This window comes from Hetaerina americana, unplaced genomic scaffold (assembly GCF_022747635.1).
Source record: "Hetaerina americana unplaced genomic scaffold, ioHetAmer1.1.p SCAF_53, whole genome shotgun sequence".
In the NCBI taxonomy this organism is placed as follows: domain Eukaryota; kingdom Metazoa; phylum Arthropoda; class Insecta; order Odonata; family Calopterygidae; genus Hetaerina; species Hetaerina americana.
In genome coordinates, this window is record NW_027287128.1 from 3,105,784 (window position 1) to 3,131,031 (window position 25,248).

At 33.9% G+C, this 25,248-nt stretch overlaps 3 protein-coding genes across 3 annotated transcripts in view; 2 read left to right on the forward strand and 1 right to left on the reverse strand.

The window, feature by feature from the left end:
• Positions 1-974, forward strand: part of LOC139694718 (uncharacterized) — a 371,117-nt gene extending 370,143 nt beyond the window's left edge. Inside the window, exon 3 of the mRNA XM_071593218.1 lies at positions 890-974. Within this exon, the coding sequence (XP_071449319.1) occupies positions 890-899 (10 nt within the window). The 3' untranslated portion in view covers positions 900-974. The remainder of the gene's footprint in view (positions 1-889) is intronic.
• Positions 975-15,772: 14,798 nt separating this feature from the next.
• On the reverse strand, positions 15,773-21,364 carry LOC139694710 (uncharacterized). Its single transcript, XM_071593209.1, has 4 exons — positions 21,173-21,364; positions 20,916-21,071; positions 18,281-18,373; positions 15,773-17,628 (listed from the first exon to the last, which is right to left on the reverse strand). Exons 1-4 carry the CDS (start codon positions 21,255-21,257, stop codon positions 17,375-17,377), a joined length of 588 nt encoding a protein of 195 aa, XP_071449310.1. The 5' UTR covers positions 21,258-21,364; the 3' UTR covers positions 15,773-17,374.
• A 43-nt stretch (positions 21,365-21,407) lies between these two features.
• On the forward strand, positions 21,408-24,743 carry LOC139694726 (cytochrome b-c1 complex subunit 10-like). Its single transcript, XM_071593225.1, has 4 exons — positions 21,408-21,495; positions 21,591-21,677; positions 22,443-22,588; positions 24,642-24,743. Exons 2-3 carry the CDS (start codon positions 21,595-21,597, stop codon positions 22,570-22,572), a joined length of 213 nt encoding a protein of 70 aa, XP_071449326.1. The 5' UTR covers positions 21,408-21,495; positions 21,591-21,594; the 3' UTR covers positions 22,573-22,588; positions 24,642-24,743.
• Positions 24,744-25,248: the final 505 nt, after the last annotated feature.

Below are 25,248 nucleotides of genomic sequence, written 5' to 3' on the forward strand. Positions count from 1 at the left end.
TTACAGCATTTAGCATAAGCTATGCTTTTGGGTAGGAAAAACCAGTGAGTTCAACAAAAATATTTAGCTACATACCTATTTCTGATAGACTTCATTTTGGTAGTTTCATTTTAAGCAACAAATACAAGAGCATGTAATTTTACTGATGATCCAATTTCAACTTTTTAGATTATTCAGATCATGCAATGTATAAATAATTTTCCAGTTGTGTTGAAAATAAGTTAATTTGCTTGTGTAATAGAGAATGACTTGCTTGGATAGACACTGGTAGGAAGATTGAAAATTCAAATGATAGTGATTCTATCATCCACATACAATAGATGCTTTACAACACAGCCTGCATAAAATTACAGTTTTAGTTATACAGATCCCAAAAATTTAAGGCAAATATTTAGATGCAGAATCCATTGTAAAATCTCTATATATAAAGGCATAACGATTTTATAGAAAGGGTAACTATCCAGGGTTGTTATACTGTAGAGTTGCACTAGAAAACTCATTTTATGTTATAACTTTTAATATTGATACTTTCTTTACAACTGATCCATGTGATGGGTTGCCAGTGATGTATAGTTATGCAGACACTTCAGTTATGATTAAAGTAATTCAGAAAAAGTTATAGATTGTTAAGTCTTAAAGCTTCAACAAAAATGAATGACCACTAACCAGTATTTGGGAGCTTGATGATATTAATTTTAAATAAACCATAAATATGCCTACTGTTTATCACATGAGTATTTAAATTAGCCAATATTAACTGACCTGAGAAACCTGTTTTGTATTATATTTTCTCATAAAAATAAGCAAATAAAAATCATAAAATGACTGCACATGTTTGATAATAAAAGCATGACTCCCTTATGCAAACTTTATTTTAATTTAAATTTAGATCTTCATGAAATGCTGAAGCCTGAGAGTTAAGGTAAGAACAGAAGAGCTTTCCTCTCAGCTGTTCCACCAATGATTCTCTTCAACCATTAAAGCAGACCTCTCCTGCCCAGAGACATATCTTTTAATGCTCGGAGATGTCAAAGGGGTTTGTGGTCTTCAATGCCCAACAATTTCATTGACTCCAGATAAATAACATAATAAATGTGAAATAACAGATAAATAATTTAAGTAATGTACACACAAACTATTCCATTGTTTTTCTAATAAAAATATGATGTCCAAAAAATATACCTATGTGAATATATGCATATCTAATCGCACTATGTAGGTATCTCATTTTATCTGAAACATAATGCCCCAGGGCTAATGGAATATTTTCTCTGCTACTGATCATCTATAATTCCGTCCCTCTCTTCTCCATGGTTAACTATCAGTTATTATCTTCATGAATATCTGTGTAATATGAGTCTTACAACCGCACAATTAGAATCATAACTGTACATCAAAAGAAGTTATTATGATGAATAGTGAATAATTGCTTCCATTACATTTTATGAACAGAATTTCAATGGCTTGCAAAACCAAGCGAGTATAGAGACACACTCAAAAATATTCCAGGAAAATATTGCTAGTTTTGACATTATTTTCTATGTATGTTTCCTGTAAATGCCATGAGGGAGTAATAATGAATATTCTTCATGTAAATATTTTAAAGTGTGCCAACAAACATATTTTATAAACTTTATTTTATGCTATGGAACCAGATGCAAAATGAAAAAAATAATGTTGATTTACAGGTCATATGGTCATGTAAACAACATAAGATATCAAGTATCATAGACACACAAACATTAAACATCGCAATGCCTAGAGGAAAAATATATACATTCATATAGCCTATGAATAAAAAATTCATATGCACTCTAGTATGATTTACTTCCCAGGGTTAAATTTGGTTAATATTTAAAAGGTGATATTGGTGATTTAAAGGATGAAATTTTTAAAAGGTGATATTGTTGGAATAGACCATTTATGTCAAGGAATCATGTTAAAGGTTGCATATGCCAAGGGATGTGGTCCATTCAAATGGAGAGCATATGAGTATGGATTATTGGGGATGTTTTTTTTTATGAATTTGATAATTATGGATGCATTTACAATAAAAAGAGGAGAAGAACTTTTAAGAAACAGGGCACATAAAAGAATATACTCCAATGGAAACATTCAATTATTGTAAGATAAGAAGCGGTTTGAAATAATAAGAAATATTGTATCATGAATCAGATAGGTAATAATAATAATAATAGCATTTTATTGCCCACTGATCATATATATTATGTAGGTAAAGGATTTGTCAAATACAAAGAAACGTAAAAAAAAACCAGTACATTTGGTCACTATGAACATGCTTTAAAAAAAAGAGTATACATATAAATTAAAGTGTGTAATAAACACACAATACATTTTAACTGCTCTTAATTAAAAAAATCGTTCAATGAATAATAAGACTTTATTAGGAGTTTCCTGAGTTTCAATTTCAAATTGCATAATTTATCACTCATTTTCAATGAGTATGTCCATGTGTTACAAATTCTTACACCCATTGCATTGGGCTTTTAAATGAAATTGCTCATTAAAAGTAACTTGTACGAATGTTGTCATGTTTTCTAGTTGAATAAGAGTGAATATCACTATTAGTGTGAGATGGATATTATTTTTGATGAAAGACGTGGCAAATATATACATAGATGGAATAGTAAGTAACTTTAATTTTTTGAACAAGGGCCTACATGGTATCCTATAAGCAGCATCAAGTATGCATTCAATAACTTTTTTTGAACTAAGAAAACTTTGTGCGACATGCATGAAGATGATCCCCAGGACACTATTCCATATGATACCCTGGAAAAAAAATTAGCATAATACAAAAGTTCTAATATCTCTAAAGACACTGAGTTATGCAGGAACTGAATAGGTTACATCACAGTGTGCAGTTCAGAACACAGATTATTAGCAAGAATATTCCACCCACCGGTTTTTTGAGCATGTAGACCGAAGAACTTTGAGTTGGATGAGCAAATAATTCTTTCATTGTTAAGATTTAAATTAATATCCTCTAGCAAAATTCCCCGAAGGTAAATAAGATAGGTCCCAATATTAAGCCCTATGGAACCTCTCTGCTAGTAGGATAGGAATCTGATGTATATTTTACAGTTTTTAATGTTATTTGCACTATTTGTGATCTTTCAAATAAAAAATATTTTAGCATTTCAAGGCTATACCTCTGAAACCTACTCTAGCAGCCTTAATCAAAAGGAGGGAATGGTCAACGAGATCAAAGGCACAAGTAAAATCCAGAAACAAAGCAAGGGCCAAATTCTGGTTATCTAAGGTGTAGAATTGAAAGCACCCATGCTTGATGATTCTTTAGGCTTGGCTTTTCAATAACCCCACAGCAAATGAGAGATAATTTTGAATTTATCAAGAAACCCTGGTAATCTAAAATAAAAAAAACTCGAATAATTTAGGATATTGACATAAGAGAGATTGGTCTATAGTCATTTATTTCCATTTTTTGCCTTTATTTTTGTATACTGTTAAGGTTTTACTAATTTTGAAGAGGTGAGGAAATATTCCACATTTCAAGAATTAGTTTATTAAACAATTTAGGGGTTCCATTTTATAGTCCTTGCATTCCAACAACAATTTTCCAGATATGCCATCTATCCCTGGAGCTGGTATTTTCAAAATCTTTTGAAGGTAGGCTAACACCTCTTTATGATTACAGGGATATAGATTCAATGTTTCTTGGATACTATTTTCAGATGCAGTTGACTGTTTTTAAATATTTTCCTGGGTTTATGTTAAACTTAAAAAAGATTCATTCATTCTATTTGCAATCAGTTGGTTATCAGTGACTATACTACCAGAACTATCATATGCATCAGGAATTGAACTATCTACCCTTTTAATAGTTGCCTTGCTTATTATATTTCATGCTTCTTTATTTTTATCATGGGCTATGAGCAGTTGATGGTCATTGTACCAGTTCTTATTTTTCCTGATAAGGAGACTATACTCTCTCTTCATTTTGACATAATCTGACCACACATCAGAGGTATTTGGCAATTGACATAATCAGGTTTTTTCCTTTATTTTTCTTGAGAGTGCAATGATGTCATCAGACAGCCAAGGCTTGCTCCTATACTTCAAATAATTTTCTTTCACTCTAACAGTTCGAATAAAACATTCAAATAAATTACAAAATTTGGAGTAAAAATAATTGAGGCTGGTTTCAAAAGTTTCCTGAGTACACTAGGCTTGTAGCCCAAGTCTTATTTTCAATGCATTAATGCAACTCTCAATATTGCTCCTAAAATAAACCTTTTTGAAAATTAACCTGTCTGGTTGATTCAGACTGTCCAATGTTAATGCAATTGCCAGAATATAATGGTCAGACAGTCCTGGATGAGGAAAATATGCAATACATTTTAAGGGATTGTAATTAAATTGTAAATTTTTGTTTTGAATGTACTTGTCATTCTAGTAGGCTCTAAGTGAGCTCTAGTAGGCTGTAAGTGGTATCACACAACATAATGTCATTATTACTTGTTGGTATTTGTGAAATGAAAAGGCCTTAAAAGAAGCAAATCAGAATTATTAGTCAAAGATCAATGCCTGAGGAAAAAGTAATCTAGTACATATCATTCTAGAAAAAGGAAATTAGATATTGTGGTCTCAAGGGGTGAATTGTGATGTACTCAAGGTTAATTGAAGTTTCTTTATCATAACAATCTTTTCAACAAATCTAATTTTGTAATATAATCAAATTTTAAAATGTGCTAGCTTGTATTTATTCAGTTTTTCTTGCAATGTTAATTTAGATTTCATATTTCTTACTTAATAGAAATAGTTTTCCCTATTGCAGGCCATCGTTTAAATTGCAGCATGAAACAGGAATCACATCCCATTGTTTATAGATTATGAATATGAAAGTATTCCAGGATAACATACTACAAAAATATATTACGGAAAAACTGCTCCCATTTATCTTTTCTCTCATGTTCAACGTGAAAAAAATTATATCATCAGAGTTAATGAGCATTAGCCTGCATATTATAAAACAATATTATGTATGTTAGCAACATTCGATTGGATTGAGCATGGAGAAGCTTAAATTAAAAGACTAAATTCAGGTAATATTCAAATGCTTACTAAGGATACAAAAACTGAAGAAATATAGGCCTAAAAGAATATTACATCACAAAAGCATGATGTTTGAAGTACCTAATCTCTCCCATTTCAAATGATACATATTAATAAAAAAATAGTAATATTCTAATATAAAGTATTCTCTTTAATATAAAAATCAGGTCAAATTTTATACGCAAATGAAAATTTTAAATGCAAAAAGGGCAATGATGAATTGACTAAAGTGTGAGTTTTTGAATTCACAGCACATGGCAACACAGGATAGCTAATTTCACATTTCTCTTTGAGTCTGCAAAATGGAAGTCAGAAATTTTCTGCACATACAGGGTCCATACAATAAGTATCTGCACTGGTTTGCTGCAGCTTCAACGGAGCGGTGGATGGAGGTCCGACTGGTCGGATCCCCATCAAATATCAAATGGGAACATAGGAAAGCTAATTTCATATTTCTCTTTAAGTCTGCAAAATGGAAGTCAGAAATTTTCTGCACACACAGGGTCTGTACAAGTGTAAGTATCTGGTTCGCTGTAGCCTCAATGGTGGATGGGGGTCTGACCAATTGGATCCCCATCCACCACTCCGTTGAGACACCAACCCGTAGAGATGGGTCCCCCACCACTTAGACGCACTTTAGTTCAGTCGCCTCTGGGCATGTATTGAGACAGGAGGTGGATTTTTGTGGCGTGTGATTGTTTGTGGTGTCGTCCCGCCAGCATGGAGTGCACCGTTGAGCAACGCTACGCTCTTAAGTTTTGCATTAAACTCTGGAAATCCACATCAAAGACCCTTGAACTCATTAAACGGGCTTATAAGGATGATGCCTTAAGTTACACAAGTGTTCTTGAGTGGCACAAAATGCTTAAAGAAGATCGAGTGCTCGTCGAAGACGAATTACCAAAGACCGCTCGAACCGATGCTCAGGTGGTCAAAGTGAAAAACGTTTTGGACTCTGAGAGGCATTTAACCATCACCCTTATCAGTGAGGAGACCGGCCTTTCAGTCGGAACCATCCACACCGTTGTAAAAGAGGATCTTGTAATGAGGAAAGTGTGTGTGAAGCTTGTGCCGAAAGTCTTGAGCAAGGAACAAAAACTGTCGTGGGCGGAAATTTTTCCAGAAATTTTGGACCGCATCCAGGAAGACAAAGATTTTCTTGACAACATTATTACGCTCAAAAGGAGCTCAAAGGATATTGGTTCGACTCCATTGAGGCAGTTCAAGCGGCGACGACTAAGGTTCTCAACAGTATTCTGGAAACCAACTTCCAGTGGGCTTTTGATGAGTGGAAGACACACGGAACTAAGTGTATCGATGTAGGAGGAATGTATTTTGAAGATTATTAAATAATTGTAATGATAACTGCAATAAATTTTGATTTTTGGAACCAGTCCCGATACTTATTGTATGGACCCTGTATTTTATCCCACCATCAATGAAAAAAGTCTGCAAGTAATACCTGCCCATAATACTACTTCAAATGTGATCAAAAATTTCATCTTTTGCAGAGGTAAAAATATATTTATGTAGTCCATAAATACAATTTCACTACCTTTTCATGCTGAGGCAGGTCAAGTTTTGGATGGGAATGAGAAAAGATTAGTTCATTGGTTGCGAGTCACTTTTGTCTCAAAAACCTTTTTGAGAAAATATTTGGAATAATATTGCTGTTTATGACCCGTAATTCACATTATCATTTTTTAAATCAAATTTCTACACAGACTAATTTTGGTATGTCTTAAGATTCTTATGGGCACAAGGTCCTATGCATTTGAAAGCACATTAATTAGCAAAATAAAACAAAACTTCCTTTCATTAAATTTTCAATTAATTCTTGAAAAATGTCCAATATGTACATGAATTTAGTGTTTAATAAAAAGAAGCAATTGTATGATTTATAATATATAAACTCTATAAACCATTCACAAATACTTTTCAAGACATGCTATGAAACATTCAGGGTGAAGTGAAATGCCACATTTTTGGTCCATATGAGTTCTTGCCTTTAATTGTATGCATAATTTATGTTTTGAGATGACCATCATTATTAAATGGTCCATATGGTCTACATAAATATCAAGGCCTTTTGATGAATATTTGTGTCCTATGCCAGTATAAATTCTTCAAAAATGTTTTGTAATGTATAGGGCACATTCTCTTTGGAATTGTAGAAAAACTGGTGCTTCCTGATTTCTGTGAAGCAATCATTCTTGAACACATTATACATCAACTGCCCAAGCAAACAATTGCCACCACTACATTTTGGTTCTTATTTTGGCCTGGTATTTGGTTAAAAAATATCCTAGTAAGTCTACTCTGCTCATATACTTATAATACTTAAAATAGTGAGAGAAAAGTTGAAATTTATCTTTTTACTCTCTATCACCTGTCAGTTTTATTTTCACTATAGTTTGCCATCACTGTTACAACAAAATTGTCATTCCCATGCAATGCAGTCAAATTCCCATACATTTTTTCCTCTTCCCTTTTTTTAATTTTGTTTTCCTTTGTGATATTAAATATAGTATTATATTTCATCTCATTGTAGCCTTCAGGTGCTAGTTCCCCTAAACCCTTTTTCTTGCAACTTGTATAACAGAAGCTTAGAATTAAAAATATGCCGACAAATAATCTATGCCCTCCTTTTAGTTGACACTTTTCTATCAGCCCCATTACAAAGTCCCCAGTTTACCCTAAGTTTTATTTTCAGTAGCATTGTAATTTAAACCAGTGTATGATTATGCATGGAGTGAGTACCTGCTAAATTAATCTAGGCACCAACTTTTAAATTCGAAATGAATTGTTTTTCTTCTCATTAATTGTTTAGCTTGCTACTTATCATAATAGAAATTATTGACTTATTTTTTGAATGATTCATATTAACAGGAACAAGTTTGAAGTTTCTATTTAAAATGTCAAAAAGGGGATAGAATAAGAACAAATTTTGTAAACTCTAACAGATAAGTCAAGTTTAGGTTATCTGATATGCGTATTTCAGAATTTAATTGAAACTATTTCTAAACATGATAGTTTTCATAAGTCACAGTCATTATTCATTTCCAATACATATGTTTCAAAGGTAAATATGGTATCCTGAATAATACAGTATTCCAATTGCAGCATAAATTTTACAAAAAAATTCAGTCACTGAATGGAACTGAATACTATTAAAAATATTTGTCTCCTTTGTTATACACTAAACAAGATTTTCAAGGATATCGGAATGCATCAAATGGATTGCTCTCTAGTAAATCGGTCAGGGAAGCAAGATGGGGCAAATTATAGAATATTAAATGTTTCTTTTGCAGTTCTGGTGAACCATCTAACAAATTTAGTTTGCATTTTCATTTTCTTCCTATTTTACATACTCCATTTTGATATAAATGGTTAGTCCTAAGCTAAAGCATGCACATTATCTTCACCGTCCTTTGATAGCCCTTCTGCATCAGCATTTAGAATATGCCAAGGAAGATGTAATGGGTCACCATTCACTTCATAGTCTGACTCGTCAATCTTCATCTGAAATAGCTCCAGCACTCTCCTATGATCGATGAATTCAAACATTCAGGGTAGGGGGTCTAGCTCTTTCACTCTGCAGCTTGCACATCTGCAGTTTCCCATGAAGTTCTAGTGTTCAGAAAACCACATCACTCATATTTTAGATGTAGTTTTTCAGTAACATCAACCAGGATTCTAATCCAGTCACAAGAAAAACAAACAGCATCTGTTCTTGCATTTTAATATTATCTAACTAAGAATTAATCAGGAACTTTTGATGCCGATTCCCTTCTGCCATATGTGCTTTCTCACAAGAACTATAAGTACTTGAGCTTTCCAAAATAATCTAGGAATCAGTTTGTTCCTTTTTACTATGGCATGCTATTTCATATGTTCATTACATTTTAGTTCTGAATTTATAGGATTGTGACCTGGGATATATTTGGAAGTATACTAAATGTCCTAGTTCAACGTAATATTCTGATAAAATTTTATTCCTATCAATATCTTAATAAAGCTTATGACTTATTAAATTGGGTCGCACACAATATTCAATTAAAGGCACTGTTTAAGTATTAAATAAATTTCATTCTTTGTCACTGAGTGAGCATCCATCAGTTTATAAAAAGGGTTATCAATAAGATGGTGATATGTTTTTCATACTTCATTAAAAGTAATATGTATATACTACTCTGTCCAATAAATACGGGAACTGAGGCCATAAAAACTTCATTTTGCTAAAGTTAGTCAACATTGATTTAGTCCCATTCAAAGTACTCTCCATTCATTGCTATGCACTCATTCCATCTTCTTTTCCACTGTTAAAAGCACCCTTGGAAGTCCTTGGCAGTTAGTCTTTTTAGTTGTCTCATTGTTTCTTGCTTTATTATGTCCACATCTTTCCAGTCATGTCCCCTCATCACATTTTTGTATTTTGGGGAAAGGAAAAAGTTACATGGGGGGAGATCTGGTGAATAAGGATGATCAAGGATGGTGATTGAATTTTTTGCCAGAAACTGGTCAGCAATCAACGCTGAATTTGCAGGTGCATTGTCATGGTGAAGGATCCATCCATTACCTAGAGTCAAATTTGGTCGCACACGACGTGCGTGATCTCTCAAACGCTTGTGAACTGTAAGGTACAATTAAGCATTTACGTACTGTTTGTCCTTCAGGAAGAAATTCATAATGAACAGCACCTTCAACATCAAAGATAACCAGGAACATGACTTTGATTTTCTACTGGCTTTTTCTTGAATTTTAGGTTTGATTTAATCCACTTGAAAGCAGATGTTTTCTTCAGAGCGTTATCATGGTAAACAGCTATCAACACTTCAGTAATTTCTTGATAACTTTTACCGCACTTCACCAAAAAACTTGATGTTGTTTCATTGTTCTGTGTTTTCATCACTTTCCATTTGCAACAAACAGTAAAAACAAGGAAAACAGAAAGTAACATAAAATTTGTTGTCTCAGGCGTAACTTTATGGAATTTGCATAACATATTGAAATGTGATGAAATAATTCACTTTGTAACTTGACTTGTACTTTGTATTGTACTTGACTTTGTATTGTTTACAAAGTCAATTATTTCATTACATTTCAATAGAAAGTAAAATAACAGGCACCATATACACAGACTGACAACTAGCGCAGCAGGTTTAGTGGGCGGGACTATCTCCGAGGCCTTCTTCAAGTAAGACTTGACTAGTAAGTCTTACTTGAAGAAGGCCTCGGAGAAGGCCGAAAGCTCAAACATTTTACTGTGTGAGTGTTCTTTTCCTTTTAAATGTTACTATTTTATTTGTGTTCTATTGTGCCGTCCCATTATTATACTGCTCGTGTGAGAGTTTCCGTATAATTGATATATACTATATATATGATTATATATATATATATATATATATATATATATATATATATATATATATATAATTATATATATAATATATACAGGTATATATATATATATATATAAAATAAATTATGAATTTCAGGATACAAGTGACGTCCAATCCAATTACTTTTTAAGTAATTCTGCTATCACAACATTTCAAATCCTAGAAAACTACTTTTTAGGAACAAAGAAAATAAGAAAAATGTTCCCATTTTTGTAATATACAAGATACTTCTAGGTGTTTCACAAAGGATATGTGTATTTCATATAAATATCAACATAACCTACTCATATTTTGCAATCCAGACATAAATGTGTGGAATCTATAACAAGATAGGGAAAAATAGGCTAATGATGATATATCACTCTCTGTTTGAGGCCAAAGGAATTAGTTTTACAGTACCAAATTTTGATCAACAGAAGTGAGGTTATGAGGCCCTGCAATTGAAATTTCCTTTATTTCCCTGAAAAGTTATGATTAAAAGGTATTATATCCAGCCTACAGATTTTTTGCAATCCTGAGATATAGTTTTTTTAAATAAAAAATAACTAAAGACTAATTTTTTTAAATATACTTTTTCCTTAAAAATAGAAAAATTGATGGCTAAGAGAATGCAGTCAATGCCTCCTGTGAATTTTTTTGCTGGTTTTACTGCAAGGACTACCAACAATATTGACAATTATCAGCAAATGAAAGTCATTGCATGATGTCTATTAATATTGCTTACGATTAAAGATTAATGGAATATTAAAATATTTTTTAATTTGTTTATGGACTACTCACTTTTACTTGGAAAGTGCCTGTGTGCAAAAATAAGAACACATGGCAACCCTAAATGTTTAGCTACTGTTTGGGTCAATATTTCAAATAGATGCCTGTGTATATTTTTGGGGCCCAGCAGCAATTATTGTGACAGAAAAAATATCAAAGATTCCAAAAGTAGTCTCTGTCAATACTGAGTTGATATATTAGTTCAGATATTTTTTCAGATGGTAATGCTCTGTTAAAGGAGTACTTGGAATCACACAGTATGGCACGAAAATTGGGGAAAGGAACACGGAATATTGGTAGTTAAATTTAAAAATGCACTGGATAATTTTTAGGTTCTCATATTCCCACTCAAATTTAAAAATGGGTACAGAGTACTCTTACCAAATAGTTTTATACTTAACAAGATCTCGCTAAAAGATAAAGTAATATAGTTCAGCTGTGAATAAGGACAATGCGATAGTGTATATTGATTTTCAAATTAACACAATCGAGTGGCGGAGATGGCAGGAACAGTAGCATAAGACATATCTGAAATAGTAAGGAAGATAAGAACTAGATTTTCAACTTTAAACTAATGCCTAATTTGATTTGGAAAGGAATTCACACATTTGTGAAAGGATGAGGCAAGAGAGGTATGTAGTGCAGGTGGTCACCATGGAAGAGGAAAGATAATAAAGATGGCTTAAGTAATCATAGAAAAATTAAAAATCTAAGAAAATGATAACAGTTCATCATAAATCCAACATATACGAATAATAAATCCACTATCGTTGTTTAAGTTTAATGTAAAATACTAAGGTTCAATGTAGTTCATAACATTAATATGCTTATGACAAAGTTTTTAAAAATTTATTTATTAAAATATAGTTTATAAAGGACACTATTTATAAATTACAGTTTATACCATCATACTTTCAATTAGCTCAATTTTCTCTCATCTCTGTCTCCTTAACCTTTTCCTAAAGAGTACTAAATATCACAACCACACAGGCAAGGTGTTCAAGGAACATAAGGCTAATTCCCCTCTAAAATGTTTTATTTTTACATGGCAAAAGCAAGTACAGGCACAATTATTTGAATCCTGTCTCAATCAAAGAAATTTATACATATTCAGGAATTTTTCTCGGGTTTCCAACCGGGTCAGGTTTCGGAGTACCGACGTTTCGATGGCTGACTCTGCCATCGTCTTCAGGGTTGAAGTGCAGAGCATGGAAATTGCCGGGTATTTATACATGTTGCGTGGGTCAGGTGTGGCCTGATTGGTCGGATGAGTTTCTTCGGCCCGCTCCGGTCAATCGGCATTGTTCCCGTGTGTTTCTCATCTTTTTTAGTATCGGCTTCCAAATATTACTTATCTGGAAGCCGGTGTCTCGGTTTAAGTTGTTTTTCTCCAGTCGGATCTCTATTCCTTCTTTTACCACGCGGTCCCAATAACCGTTGGCATGACATAGCCTCTTTGTGGCTTCAAAGTCGATTCTATGGTCATGGGTGATACTGTGTTCGGCGACTGCCGACTTTTCCGGGTAGTGGAGTCGTATGCATCTCTGGTGTTCTTTTAGGCGTTTTTCAATTGTGCGGCCCGTCTCCCCGATGTAAACTTTGCCGCACTCGCAGGGAATTCGGTAGACTCCCGATGACTTCATTCCGCGTTTGTCTTTGGCCGTGACAAGGAAAGATTCTAGCTTCCCTTGTGGTTTGTGAATCGTTTCCACCTTGTGTTTTTTCAGTATTCTTGATATCTTGTGTGATACTGAAGATGTGAACGGGATGCATGCTCTGGCGATTGGCTTTTCTTCCTCCTCTCTCCTACCCTTAGGTCCCGCGAAGGCCCTTTTAAGGGCCAAATCGATTTCCCGAGGCTTGTAATTATTTTGCCGGAAGGTCTTCCTCAGATGTTGTAGTTCCGCTTCAAGGTTTTCTTTGTCGGAGACTGCACTTGCCCGGTGTATGAGTGTGGATAGAACCCCCCTTTTTTGTGCCGGATGGTTATGACTGCTACCGTTGAGATACAGGTCGGTGTGGGTTGGCTTCCTGTATACTTTGTGACCCAGGCTGCCGTCCTCCCTTCTTTCAATGAGAATATCGAGGAATGGTAGCTGTCTGTTTTCTTCCATTTCCATGGTGAACTGGATACTAGGATGTATGCCGTTCATGTGGCCGAGGAACTCGTGGAGGGTCTCCGGTCCATGTGGCCAAACAACGAAGGTGTCGTCCACGTATCGAAAAAAGTGTTTCGGTCGTAATGGAGCGGTTCTTAGTGCTCTCTCCTCAAAGTCCTCCATGTAAAAGTTGGCGATGGCAGGGGAGAGAGGAGAACCCATGGGGACCCCCTCCACCTGCTCGTAGAATTTCCCATTGTATAGGAAGTACGTCGAGGTGAGGACATGGCGGAAGAGTTCGACAGTCTGCTGATCAAATTGTGCTTGAAGGAGTAGCAAGGTGTCCTTGACCGGTACTTTGGTAAATAGTGACACAACGTCGAAGCTCACTAAGATGTCTCGGTCTTCTAGGTGAATATTCTTCAGCGTCTGCACGAATTCAGCGGAGTTCTTGATGTGGTGTTCGCAAGATCCAACCAAGGGTGCCAAGACGCCTGTCAGGTACCTTGCCAAGCCATACGTGGGAGCCCCTATGGCGCTCACAATTGGCCTTAGGGGAGCACCTTCCTTGTGAACTTTTGGCAGTCCGTATAATCTCGGAGGAATGGGCGCTTGTGGAATTAGATTTCTGCTCGCCTCCGGCGTCTGCAACGTCTTCTTGATGAGGGCGGATGTCTTCCTTACTATAGCATCCGTGGGGTCACGGTTGATGGTTCGGTATGCTGGATCTTCCAGGAGCTTTTGAATTTTCGGAATTTTTTTTTGAATTGACCGGAGCGGGCCGAAGAAACTCATCCGACCAATCAGGCCACACCTGACCCACGCAACATGTATAAATACCCGGCAATTTCCATGCTCTGCACTTCAACCCTGAAGACGATGGCAGAGTCAGCCATCGAAACGTCGGTACTCCGAAACCTGACCCGGTTGGAAACCCGAGAAAAATTCCTGAATACTATTCGCCGGGAAAGCCTGAGATCCTTCAAATTTATACATTTTTGTACAATTATTGTGTTTAACTTTTCCCAATCCAGAAGGCTTTTTAAATTCTAAATAAATATCAAGAATAAAAGGGAGCTGCAAACTGTTATTTTTTCTCCTCTCCCTCAATTCCCCATTCCCAAAGTTTAAGCTCTTGGCTTAATATGCTACAAATAGCCCAAAAACCTTGAACTAAAGCATGCACATTTGGAAAGATGACAAATTTGGAAATTTTCTTGAAGAAACAATTAAAAGACATATTCAGACATATGCAATAACTGAAGCCAGAGTTTGAATAAAAATACTGCATATTTCAAAGCATTGCAGTCCAAGCAATGAATCTAATCAAATAACATTTATTGGTTTGGAGGATATGGGTTGAAATCTAAGTGCTGCATTCTCTACTCCATCAAAGCTGTGTCATTTTTTAGATACTAGCTTTACCAAAGAAACAACACGTAGCACATGGAAAAAAACTAGAACCCTTATCATGAATGCAAGAATGCATATGCAGGAGGGTGTGAGTACCTACAAGGTGAGCTCTGTTATCAAATCGAGCTAAATCAATCTACAGTTCAGTAGCCATAGAATTTTCATCAAACTTGAGGGATTAGCCTTAGAATTAACTTAATAATTATATATTCTTCTAATAAGTTGAAAATTCAACTTAAAGGTAGCCTCTGGTTTAACAAAACATATATTCCCCTGATTTGTCAATTATTTTTCTAATGGAAAGCATTTGACATACCAGCCCTCAATGGTAATTGGTTTATTTTGTACAAGAGTTTTAGCATTAAACGTTTATTTCAATTTCTTGGGTATTTTTTAACACTAAGTCCTTTAATTTACTCATTTCAATATGAAAACCACTTTAAAATGTACACTTTAAGCTTAATACTTTCATACTTTAACAGATCAGATAAATATACAATAAAAGACATTGTATTATCATGTTCCAGATCATGGAAAGCATTGTTTTTCTTGAAATTTAAGAAAGTATCACTAATTTCACATAATTTATTTCTTTGAGAGGAAATGTCATAAATTTAATAATGATTAAGTTTTATTCTAAATCTTAAGTCTAACAGTACAAGGAGGGGACACTCTTATAGAATTAAGACTGCCATATCACTTTTAATTTTACCTAGGTACCCATAAATAAGGTACCCTTGACTTCCCAAATTAAATGCACAGAATGTTTATACTCAGCAGGGATTTTTATAATAAACGTCAACACATGTTTATTAAATGGAATGTCAGCTTCTCTTCTTGAAATCAATGGGCCCAAACAGCTATATTTGAAAGACTGCATCATAAAATGAGTTATTAATCTTGAGCAAAGGGTGACACAAGGATACAATTCATTAGATATTGTAAAATTTTATTATACTTTGATAATAAAAATACAGATGAAATAATTACAGATCTATTATTTTCATTAGCCCAGTTAAACTTGTTTCAATTTGAAACAATCTCCTTTCCAATCATAAACATATGCAAATATCTATTACACACAGATTGCACGAAAGTCCATTAACTGAAGTTGCATCTTTACTCTTGCATTACATATTTGTTATGTTTTATTATCTCTCAACAACAAAGGTGAATTTTCTAAAGAAATATTCAGTTAGACTAGAGGTTTTATTTGCTGTTCAAAACAAAGCAAGACTAATTATCTTTAAAACATCAAGCTTCCATTATGTGCATTTTTTTGTTAAGTTACTGTTGTCATCACAAGTATTCTAAGATAACCATGACAAATATGACATGATTAGCATGGCATGTCATTAATTAGAGAAGAAATTCAATAGGATCCTGAATAAATTATGGGAATATAGCAGGGATAGAACAACGCTTTGGAATATACACAGATGATATATTGACTGCCAATGGATCTGTATATGATCTGAGAATTAAAAATTGTTGCCTATTGAATTGTCAATGTCAATAACATAACAGTATGTTTTATTTGTACTGCTTTTGATTAAAAAACCCCAATGACAACTGAGGATTTGAAAGTTAATTACAGGGTACAGTAAGACTGAGCGTTAATTACACTTGAAAGAGAATTCACTTTACCCTAGCTTGCTATTTTGTTGACTCCATGAAATGTAGGAGGAATGAACTAGGCATCTTTATAGAGTTTATAAGCCTGAGCTATAAAAACAATTGTGAGAATTCCAGCATACTCATATGAGTAAACTACATGAAACAAGATGAAAATGAGCTAAATGCTCCTGTCATTGGCTTGAATACCACATTGCTATCAAAAGGTTTATTGACACTTAATCCTTAGATTGCATTTTTAATTAAGTATTCTTTGTAGATCAAAGAAGGCATAATATATCAGCATATAAACAAAATATACAGTAATATCTGAAAAAGGCGATTGGTTAATTAGTGTTTTAACATATAATGAAATTTTAAGTGTTTTCCCATATTTGAATGATATATGCATCCCCATGAATTGGCAGCGGCAATTATACTGGCACATGTGTAGGTATATATTTTCATAGATTTTGGGTTCAATATTCCCACATCCACAAGAATTAAGATGGAATCCTAAGTTATCCAAGTCACTCACAACATATCCATTAACTTACAATAAAATCTAACTTCTCTTTATAGACCCAAAACTAAATGCCTCATTTGCAGGAAATATATTCGTGATTTCTCAATACACCGATATGAAAAAAAAATTTTTCCACCAAGTACACGAGACTTCTTTTCCAAATATGCATCAACATTAAGTTATGATAGATATAGCTATTCAAATGAGAAGTGAACATTTAATAAGATTAAATAGGGGTAATGTCTAAAAAGTAAAAGCAGGCTGAAGCAGAAATCAAAATACAGTGAATGCACAAAGAACATGATCTCTTTATGCATTGAAAAATTCACAAGAGTGAAAAATGGCTCACTGAAGTTCATTAAGTACAAAAAAGACTACAAAACAATCAAGGTATAACAATAAAAAAAATTAGAGGAGTCATCCCAGAAAATGGACTCTGCAGTCATAGTCAAGTTTCAAACCAGGGTTACCGAAGGCACTAATAGGCTGTTGTTAATATTTTCCTGACTGCTCTGTAATGACTGAAAATGTCGAATATCAAAACAGCCAAGTTGATACTCCGCTAAAAGAATATGTTTCAACCTAGCTTCGGCATCAGCACAACCATGGAACCTCTTTTTCGTAACATCTAAGTCATACAGTCGCACACAAAGTTCAGCAAATTCCTTTAAGTATGGGGCACCGATGCAAAGAGGAGGAGGATTTCTCACTGCAAGAAAAAAAATATTTATAAAGAACACTACTAACACTGAAATAAGCAAAAAAAACTGATTTTCAGCATTTGAGGCATGGGGGTGTTGGTGAAAGTTCAATTTTTGGCATGCAGAGATGTCACTTGGGACCCATTCCCCCAGCCTATAATTGAAATGTCTTCAGAACACAAGCCTAACAGTAATGCAAACTATCAAATTTATATACTGTCTAATGTAGACAAGTAACAAGTGGTGCGCCATTCATTACCATTAGCAGGCTTTGTATGTGCAAATCAACAAGACTTATTCAATGACATTTAGCTTACAGGTATGGAACCCTGGTAGTTATTTTTTTATCTTTAAGGACAAATAAGCATATAGCAAGACATTTCACATGAACTTCCATTAAAAATATGTATCTACAAATGAAATTAATTTAGATACTTCATATTGACTATATTATTATAAATATTATTCAAACTACATTAATCAACTACCTCAAAAGTGCATGAATGAAACTTTTCTAAAATGTTATTCTTATTCTAACCCTTCATTTGATTTTGGAAACATTATACTCCGAAGTAAGGCAGCTAAATATACACATAAATTCCAGAAACTAAGAATTTTCTTATTGAAAATAAAATAGTTGCTAGTCAACCAAAGCCTTACCTGAAACAGTTTCATTATAGAGAGTTATGTTGTTGTATGTCATTGTGATAGAAATTCCATATTCAGTACGTAGTAGTTTAGCATAAATGCAAACTGAAAGTAAAAAAAATTAACATTACATTACTCATATGCAAACATCTATGGCATTATGAGGACTTAATATTTAAAGAAGCAAAAATAAGGGAATCCTTCAATTTTCATCACTGTGCCAGGAGGAACACTTCTTTCCTGTGTTCCTACGTTGACTAACACTTAATATGTCTCAACATGACCAAATACCAAACTAATTTATAGAGTTGTCATTGGATTTAAAGTAAGACAAAATATGTCCTTAAAAAGTTGAGCCACTAACAAAACGTTTTTGAGAATAGTCCAATTAATTCACTCTTTGTACAATGCCAACTTATTCTTCTCACAAATTCATACACTGAACTTAGGCATGCCCACCACACTAAGGGATCTCAAATAATGTCACTTGACCGGGTAATATAAATTGCAAGCTACCTTAATTGCAGTCATATAAAAATGGCTTTCAATTATTCTCTTTTCTGTGCGTTCATGATATATATCATTATCAAGGGTACAAAAAAACAGTAATAAGTGTACAAAATGAAGACACATTACTTTTGTAAGAAATGAAAAGAATGGTATCCTCAAAAAATAGATGGCTCTAAGTTATCATCAGAATAGAAAAGCAAAAATTAGAGCAAGCAGGAAACTTCAATTATTTGGGAGGTATTTGAGATGAAAATGGGCACACCAGTAAGCAGTATGAGAAAAAATATGTTAGCAAGATAAGCATTTACAAAGAGGAAGTTGATGACAAAGAATAGGAATAAGGACATATGGGAAGGATGTCTGAAAACTCTGATACAAAGTTTAGTTCTGAATTGTACTGAAACTTAGTCACTGAGGAGAACGGATGCAAACACATTGGAAGCTGTTTAAATGTGAATGTAGAGAAGAATGGAGAAAACAAAATGGAAAAAACAGATGACCAAAAAAGAAGTTCTCTGAAAAGTGGAAAAGGAAAAAATTATACTACAGAAAGAACACTGAAAATTGTCAAACAGAACATATTCATAAATTATAATAATTTTTTCTTCTATTCCAAAATTCATCAGCTTGCTGGAAAATATGGAAAACTGCCTTATACAAATACACTGTTACACTAACTGCTATATTGGGCATATTATTTTATATTATTGAAAATTTATCACAAAAACCCTTTCATCATGCATAGTATACATAAGCCACAAACCACTGCAAGGACCACTGTAAAAAGGTAACTTATGAGTTAATAAATTTATTATATTAATTTACCAAGACATATACATAAATATAAATGGGGATAAATGATATTCCAGTGGGTAGAGCAATGGAGTATCGGCCGGGTGGCTTGGATGCAATTCCTGGGAATGCCTCTGGGCACCCTCAGCTTCACCCAGGAAGTGATATTTCTTTTGGTACCAGATCTCACTGAGAAGCAACAGATGGCACAGGGATAGACATATGCCCTCTTACCCAAATATATGAATTTTCAAGTCATTCAGTGGTGTTAAATTCTATCCTCATCTTTAAAACTATTCTTTGAGTTGATTATATTCTCTTCAAATCAATGGTCATGAGCTTTCATCAAACATATTTCTCCAATTTTACGACATGACTCAGGTAAAAATATTTCCACTGAAAGCAAGCTGATCCAATCAAAACTGCACAAAAATAGTCAAAAGGTCTGCACAGCAAGGCCAAGGTCAACATGAATCTACCCTGAAACTGGTCTGCACTACTTTGTTTCCAAAACATGAATACTACTGTGCCCAACTCTCAATTTCTATAAAACCTGTTCTTTGAAATTTAAAACACCAGTTGATATAACTAAAACTGCTCCCACTCCATCACTAGTTAGTTTCACTTCCTTGCATCTAAGCTAATGCAAGATCAGATATTTTCATTATTCTGAAAACGAAAATCATCAAACGGTATGAGGTAGTTACTTTCCAAATCAAAAACCTACAGATGGGGAATTGGCCAGTTATTTCCAGTCATTAAATTATAGTTATTTTGGGATTGGAAAGACTTATTATAACAGGCAGGTACATTAAAATATATTTTTAGTTATTTTGGGATTGGAAAGACTTATTATAACAGGCAGGTACATTAAAATATATTTTTAACACTTCAAAAGCAGAATACAAGGGAGATTCTATTATAATTACCAGCCAGTGTCAGTATTCCAAAAAGTACTTATAAAGCACCAGGTACCTACTTATACACTGATCACTAACACCAATACTTGTTAACCCAACTCCCTTGGTGCTGCTTCAATTAATTCAGCTAATAACGGTCGGTGTGCAATATATGAAGGTAGTTTATGTGAAATCTCAGTTTGGTTTCACCAGAAATGTTTTTACCTAATTGGAAACCATTTTAATAAATATTTTCACAGCTGGGTATACAGTCCAGATATTTAAAATAAACAATTACCATGCTTAATTGGTAGGTGCAATACATAATAACTTACAGTGACCCATTCACGGCTAAGAGTTTCTAATTTACACTTTCCCACTGACAGCTGGGCTTTGATATTCTAGGATTATAATAGAACATGGAATCCTTATATGTAATGCCTTACCAGTGGCATTTAAGTGAATTTTATCTTCTTCTAAATGTCCACAGCAGCCGCACGAATAATTTAAACAGTGACAACCATTTACAGTATCATTAAACAAAAACTCTTGATTCTCTACGGTGGTGTTTACATCATTAGTTGCAGGGTTTGGGGGAGAACCTGAAATGACGAGATGTCAAAATCACGGCCAGGAAACAACATGGGAATAAGATTATTTCAACCATTAATTATCATTTTGCAATCATAATATTAATACCCACTCGTGGAAACAGAATTAGTAATGCAACTGATAATGTATGTAAAAATTAATAAAACCATCTTGTCCCACATTTTACTTCTTGCCATCAAATCACAAGTCAGAGGAAAACTCAGGCGAAAAGAGCGTTTTTCGCAAGCAAACAACAAATACTCTCTGAAAGTTATCTTATTCAATATCAAACCACCGCAATGTTATGAATGCAACCGAATTATGTTTTTCAACTTTTTCGTGTTTGATATTTTGTCTGCATAGAGGGCACTTTCTCTGCTGAAAAATTCATCTGATTCTCGAGGCTAGTATTCATACGAATCAATCGCTGAAAAAGTAATTGGTTATAACTCTAGCGGTTTTTATCAATTTTTCGATGCGGAAAAGAGAATTGGAGTCCATTTGTTTCTAAATTGTACTTTATTTTTTAGGGTTATGGCTGGGATCGGCAGTAGAATGAATTTGCCAGGACCACTACGACTGATAGGCAAGAAGCATATAGAACAAGCAGGACAATGGTAAATTTCTTATTCACTTGGCGAAAGTGAAATGTATGTTTTCTTTTCGGCGAAAAGAAGTTTTTAGAAGCATGTGATATAATTTTATTTTTATAATATAAACGGTATACCTAGAAATATAATATTGAAATCAATGGGTTTAATCGGGGAATGCTAAGTATTGCACTGTGGGATATAGAACAATTATTGGATGATACGGTTGAGAATAATAATATGGAATTACGAATGATGATCTTCCAGCATTCATGGATTTGTTGCAATAAGAGTTAGTCGATTATAGTATTGCTGGCGAAAGTCAAATGTTGGGCTATTGAAAGATTGGTCTCATGGAACTGTGAGGGCGATGTTTAAGGGCATGTTCAGTGTAAATCTCGATAATATAATCTGATATACGATATTAATCGAATAGTTTTTAAAATCTGTGAAATTAAAGTATATTTAATGGCTTTTCGCGTCCATGGTAAATAATATCTAGAGTTTTAAGTATTTAAGTCGAAAAATGAATGAATAGAAAAAATATCATGTGATACACCAACACACGACGAATGGGTTCAGTAAATTATTGAGATTTCAAGTTATTTGTGAAGACTTCACCTAGCTATACGTAGAGTTATTTGCTAACATTGCCGTTGTATTAGCACTATTATCTGAACCTTTAAGTACTCAATATAGGACATTTGGTGATTTAAGCATGAAAATTTAAAGTTACATTAGCTATGTTTTTCGTTTTCTTTATAAATGCATGTATCCCTTATTTCTTCCCAGGGTACCCACTGGTATGGCATATGGTACAACAGCTTTTGGCCTCCTGCTGTATTTTACTGACTGGAAAACTGTATTGCAGTATTTGCCCTACTACAATATACCCTTTAAAAATGAAAAAAGTGATCAGTAAAGAAAATAATTAAGTAGTAAGTATATTATCTAGAAATATAGCCTTGATATCCCTACAGATATGATATGAAACTAGTTTTTTTGGGAGTCAAAAATTATATAGAAATCATTCCTGTTCAGTCATATTGTTACTGAAGGTCAAGTCATTTAATTTTCAGTCTTATAACTCTGTTATTTACCTCCCAATCAGCATTTCCCCAGGTTTAACCCCAGTATTTTATTGATTAATTGATCCAATTACCACTCATGTATGCAAATTATCTGTTAGGTCGTTTCAGCCTCTGGATCTTTAGAAGAACTTGTTGATATTAGGGGATCGCAATGGTCCAGTGGCTAACGTACTAGCTTCCCACTCAGAGGGCCCCGGGTTCGATTCCCGGCTGCAACAGATGTATTTCAGTGGTATCCTGATTCCTACTTGAGGTGCTTTGTGAAGGGCACTTTAAGTGAGTATGCCATCTGTTGAATGGGACGTTAAGCTGTCTACCCCTTGGCACCTTTCATTAAGAGTAGGCTGATGTCAACTACGGGTTTCTCTCCAACCTTCATCCTTTCCTGCCCATCCCTAATGGTGCTAATGACCCGAGCTGTTGGTCGCATCCTCTAAAACTACTACTTGATGATATTATAGATGGGGAGGAGACATCTTATCTCTATTGAGTGCCATTAAAGCCAGCCGAGGCCTCTAATGATAATTGAAACTTCATTAATTTTGACAATGTGAAACTTGCTGCAGATTCAAGATAGCAAGTGGGATTTTTTATGAATATAAATTTCCTTAATGTGCCACTTATAAAACTTATAGATATTACAATTTTTTATTATTATATTAAACTTGTTCATTCGTAGTTACTATGCTATCTTCTCAGTTTAAATATGCGCCATCTTGTAGTAAAGGGTAAATCTGGATATTTTTCACCCAGAGACTAGGAGTAAAAAGGTGGGCAAAAGGAAAACAAGAATCTTACTCTTGAAAGATATAGTTTTCCTTTCCATTTATTCTCAGCATCCCTTATCAAGGGGTATAAAAATATTTTAGGAAAATAATTGAAAATTGTGATGACCAGTATGCAGCACAGTTCATAGATAAGAGCAAAATGGAAATGTTTCTGGGTAAAAAGATTGTATCAGAAGAAAGACCTGCATGTTGCATATTATCTGGCAAAATTTTTACTTAACTTGGACGTCATTACCTTCGAAAAGGAAAGGAATGCCCAAATGGAACTACAACAAGTGTGGAACTTGAACACTCCAGTTTCCCATCTGGGATAGTACCATTGAGGGAGTAATCACTGTAAGACAATCTTATTACTTTATGAATGCATTCTTTCTTGTTAAGTCCCATTACATGATGATACCTGGGTCATTTCTCATGTGTGACAAACTTTTTATAACGTAACAAAATGCACTCAGCATTCAATTGAATATTTCGTATTTTCTAATTAACTGGTGGCAAATGCAACCATAATTTGTGTTCATATCTTACCTTCTTAAAAAATATACAGAAATCATTTTATACAGTTTCATTTCCTAATTACCAAATACTTAGGATGCCATACCAGAAGATAAGATAAATGATGTTGAGTTATAATTTATACAATTGAAGCAGTTGTGCAAACCGTCAATAGTTTTTTAGATATGTAAGATGTGGGATTTATGGCATCTTATTTTAATTTTGAGGACTAGTTATGGAAAAGTAAAATATCATGAATATTTTGTGGGTATGAGTAAATATGTGGTGGAATTATATTGTCATCTTTGCTATTAATAATAATACTCTTAAATAAAGTCATCTGCATGTGAAGCATCCATTAGCTTTGAACAAAATTTGAGGAAATAGTACTCTTTGTTTGAAGTATTCACGTCTTGGTTCTTAAAGACTTTAACTCTTGTTGTTAATTTGTTTTCACACAGATCATATTCAGAGCAAATTCTGTTGAAGGATGTATGTGCTCAGAAAATGCTTTTCAAAATAATTGCGTGCAGCTTTCTTATTGGTAAATTAATTCATTTAATAATGTACTGATATATTTACATCATCTCATTTACATGAAGTTCCTTTGTTTTCAGATGCCCATGGAAATCCTAGCTTCTGACAGCAGCTAGTCTCCCCTGTTAAAAAATTGTAGAGTATTCTTTATTTAATATAAAAAAAATTTGATTTCAAATTTTTCTGAGCTCTTTTTTTTGTGAACCTTGAACCATCTTTAGCGAAATGTCATTGATGCCTTCTATCTTGTAGTTAAGTTATTAAAGGGCCATGCTGGTCCTTCCCAGCGTACATGACACACAGTAGCTATGGTGGACCTACAAATCAATCCTAAGAGTTCCTCCAGAGGAATGAGCAAACATGCAATTATTTTATTTTCTCCATTTAAAACAATTTTAGCCTCATGGACTCCAATAATTAACCAAAATATGTTAATAAGGGAAGGAGTTGAATGGGCAATATGGCTATAGGTATTGGCTGGAACAATTATTTTAAGTCCTATAATTAGTCAGTACTCTGAATACAGGCTACCAGTTTTCAGAGACACTGATAATTGTCCTGTTGAATGATGTCAAAGGAATCATGGTAATAGATTTTGCTTAAATTGGCCCAAAATAATGGATTGATATAAGGTAGTGAAAAGTACAGCTCTAAACGGAAACTGAAATGATTCATGCTAAAACCCCT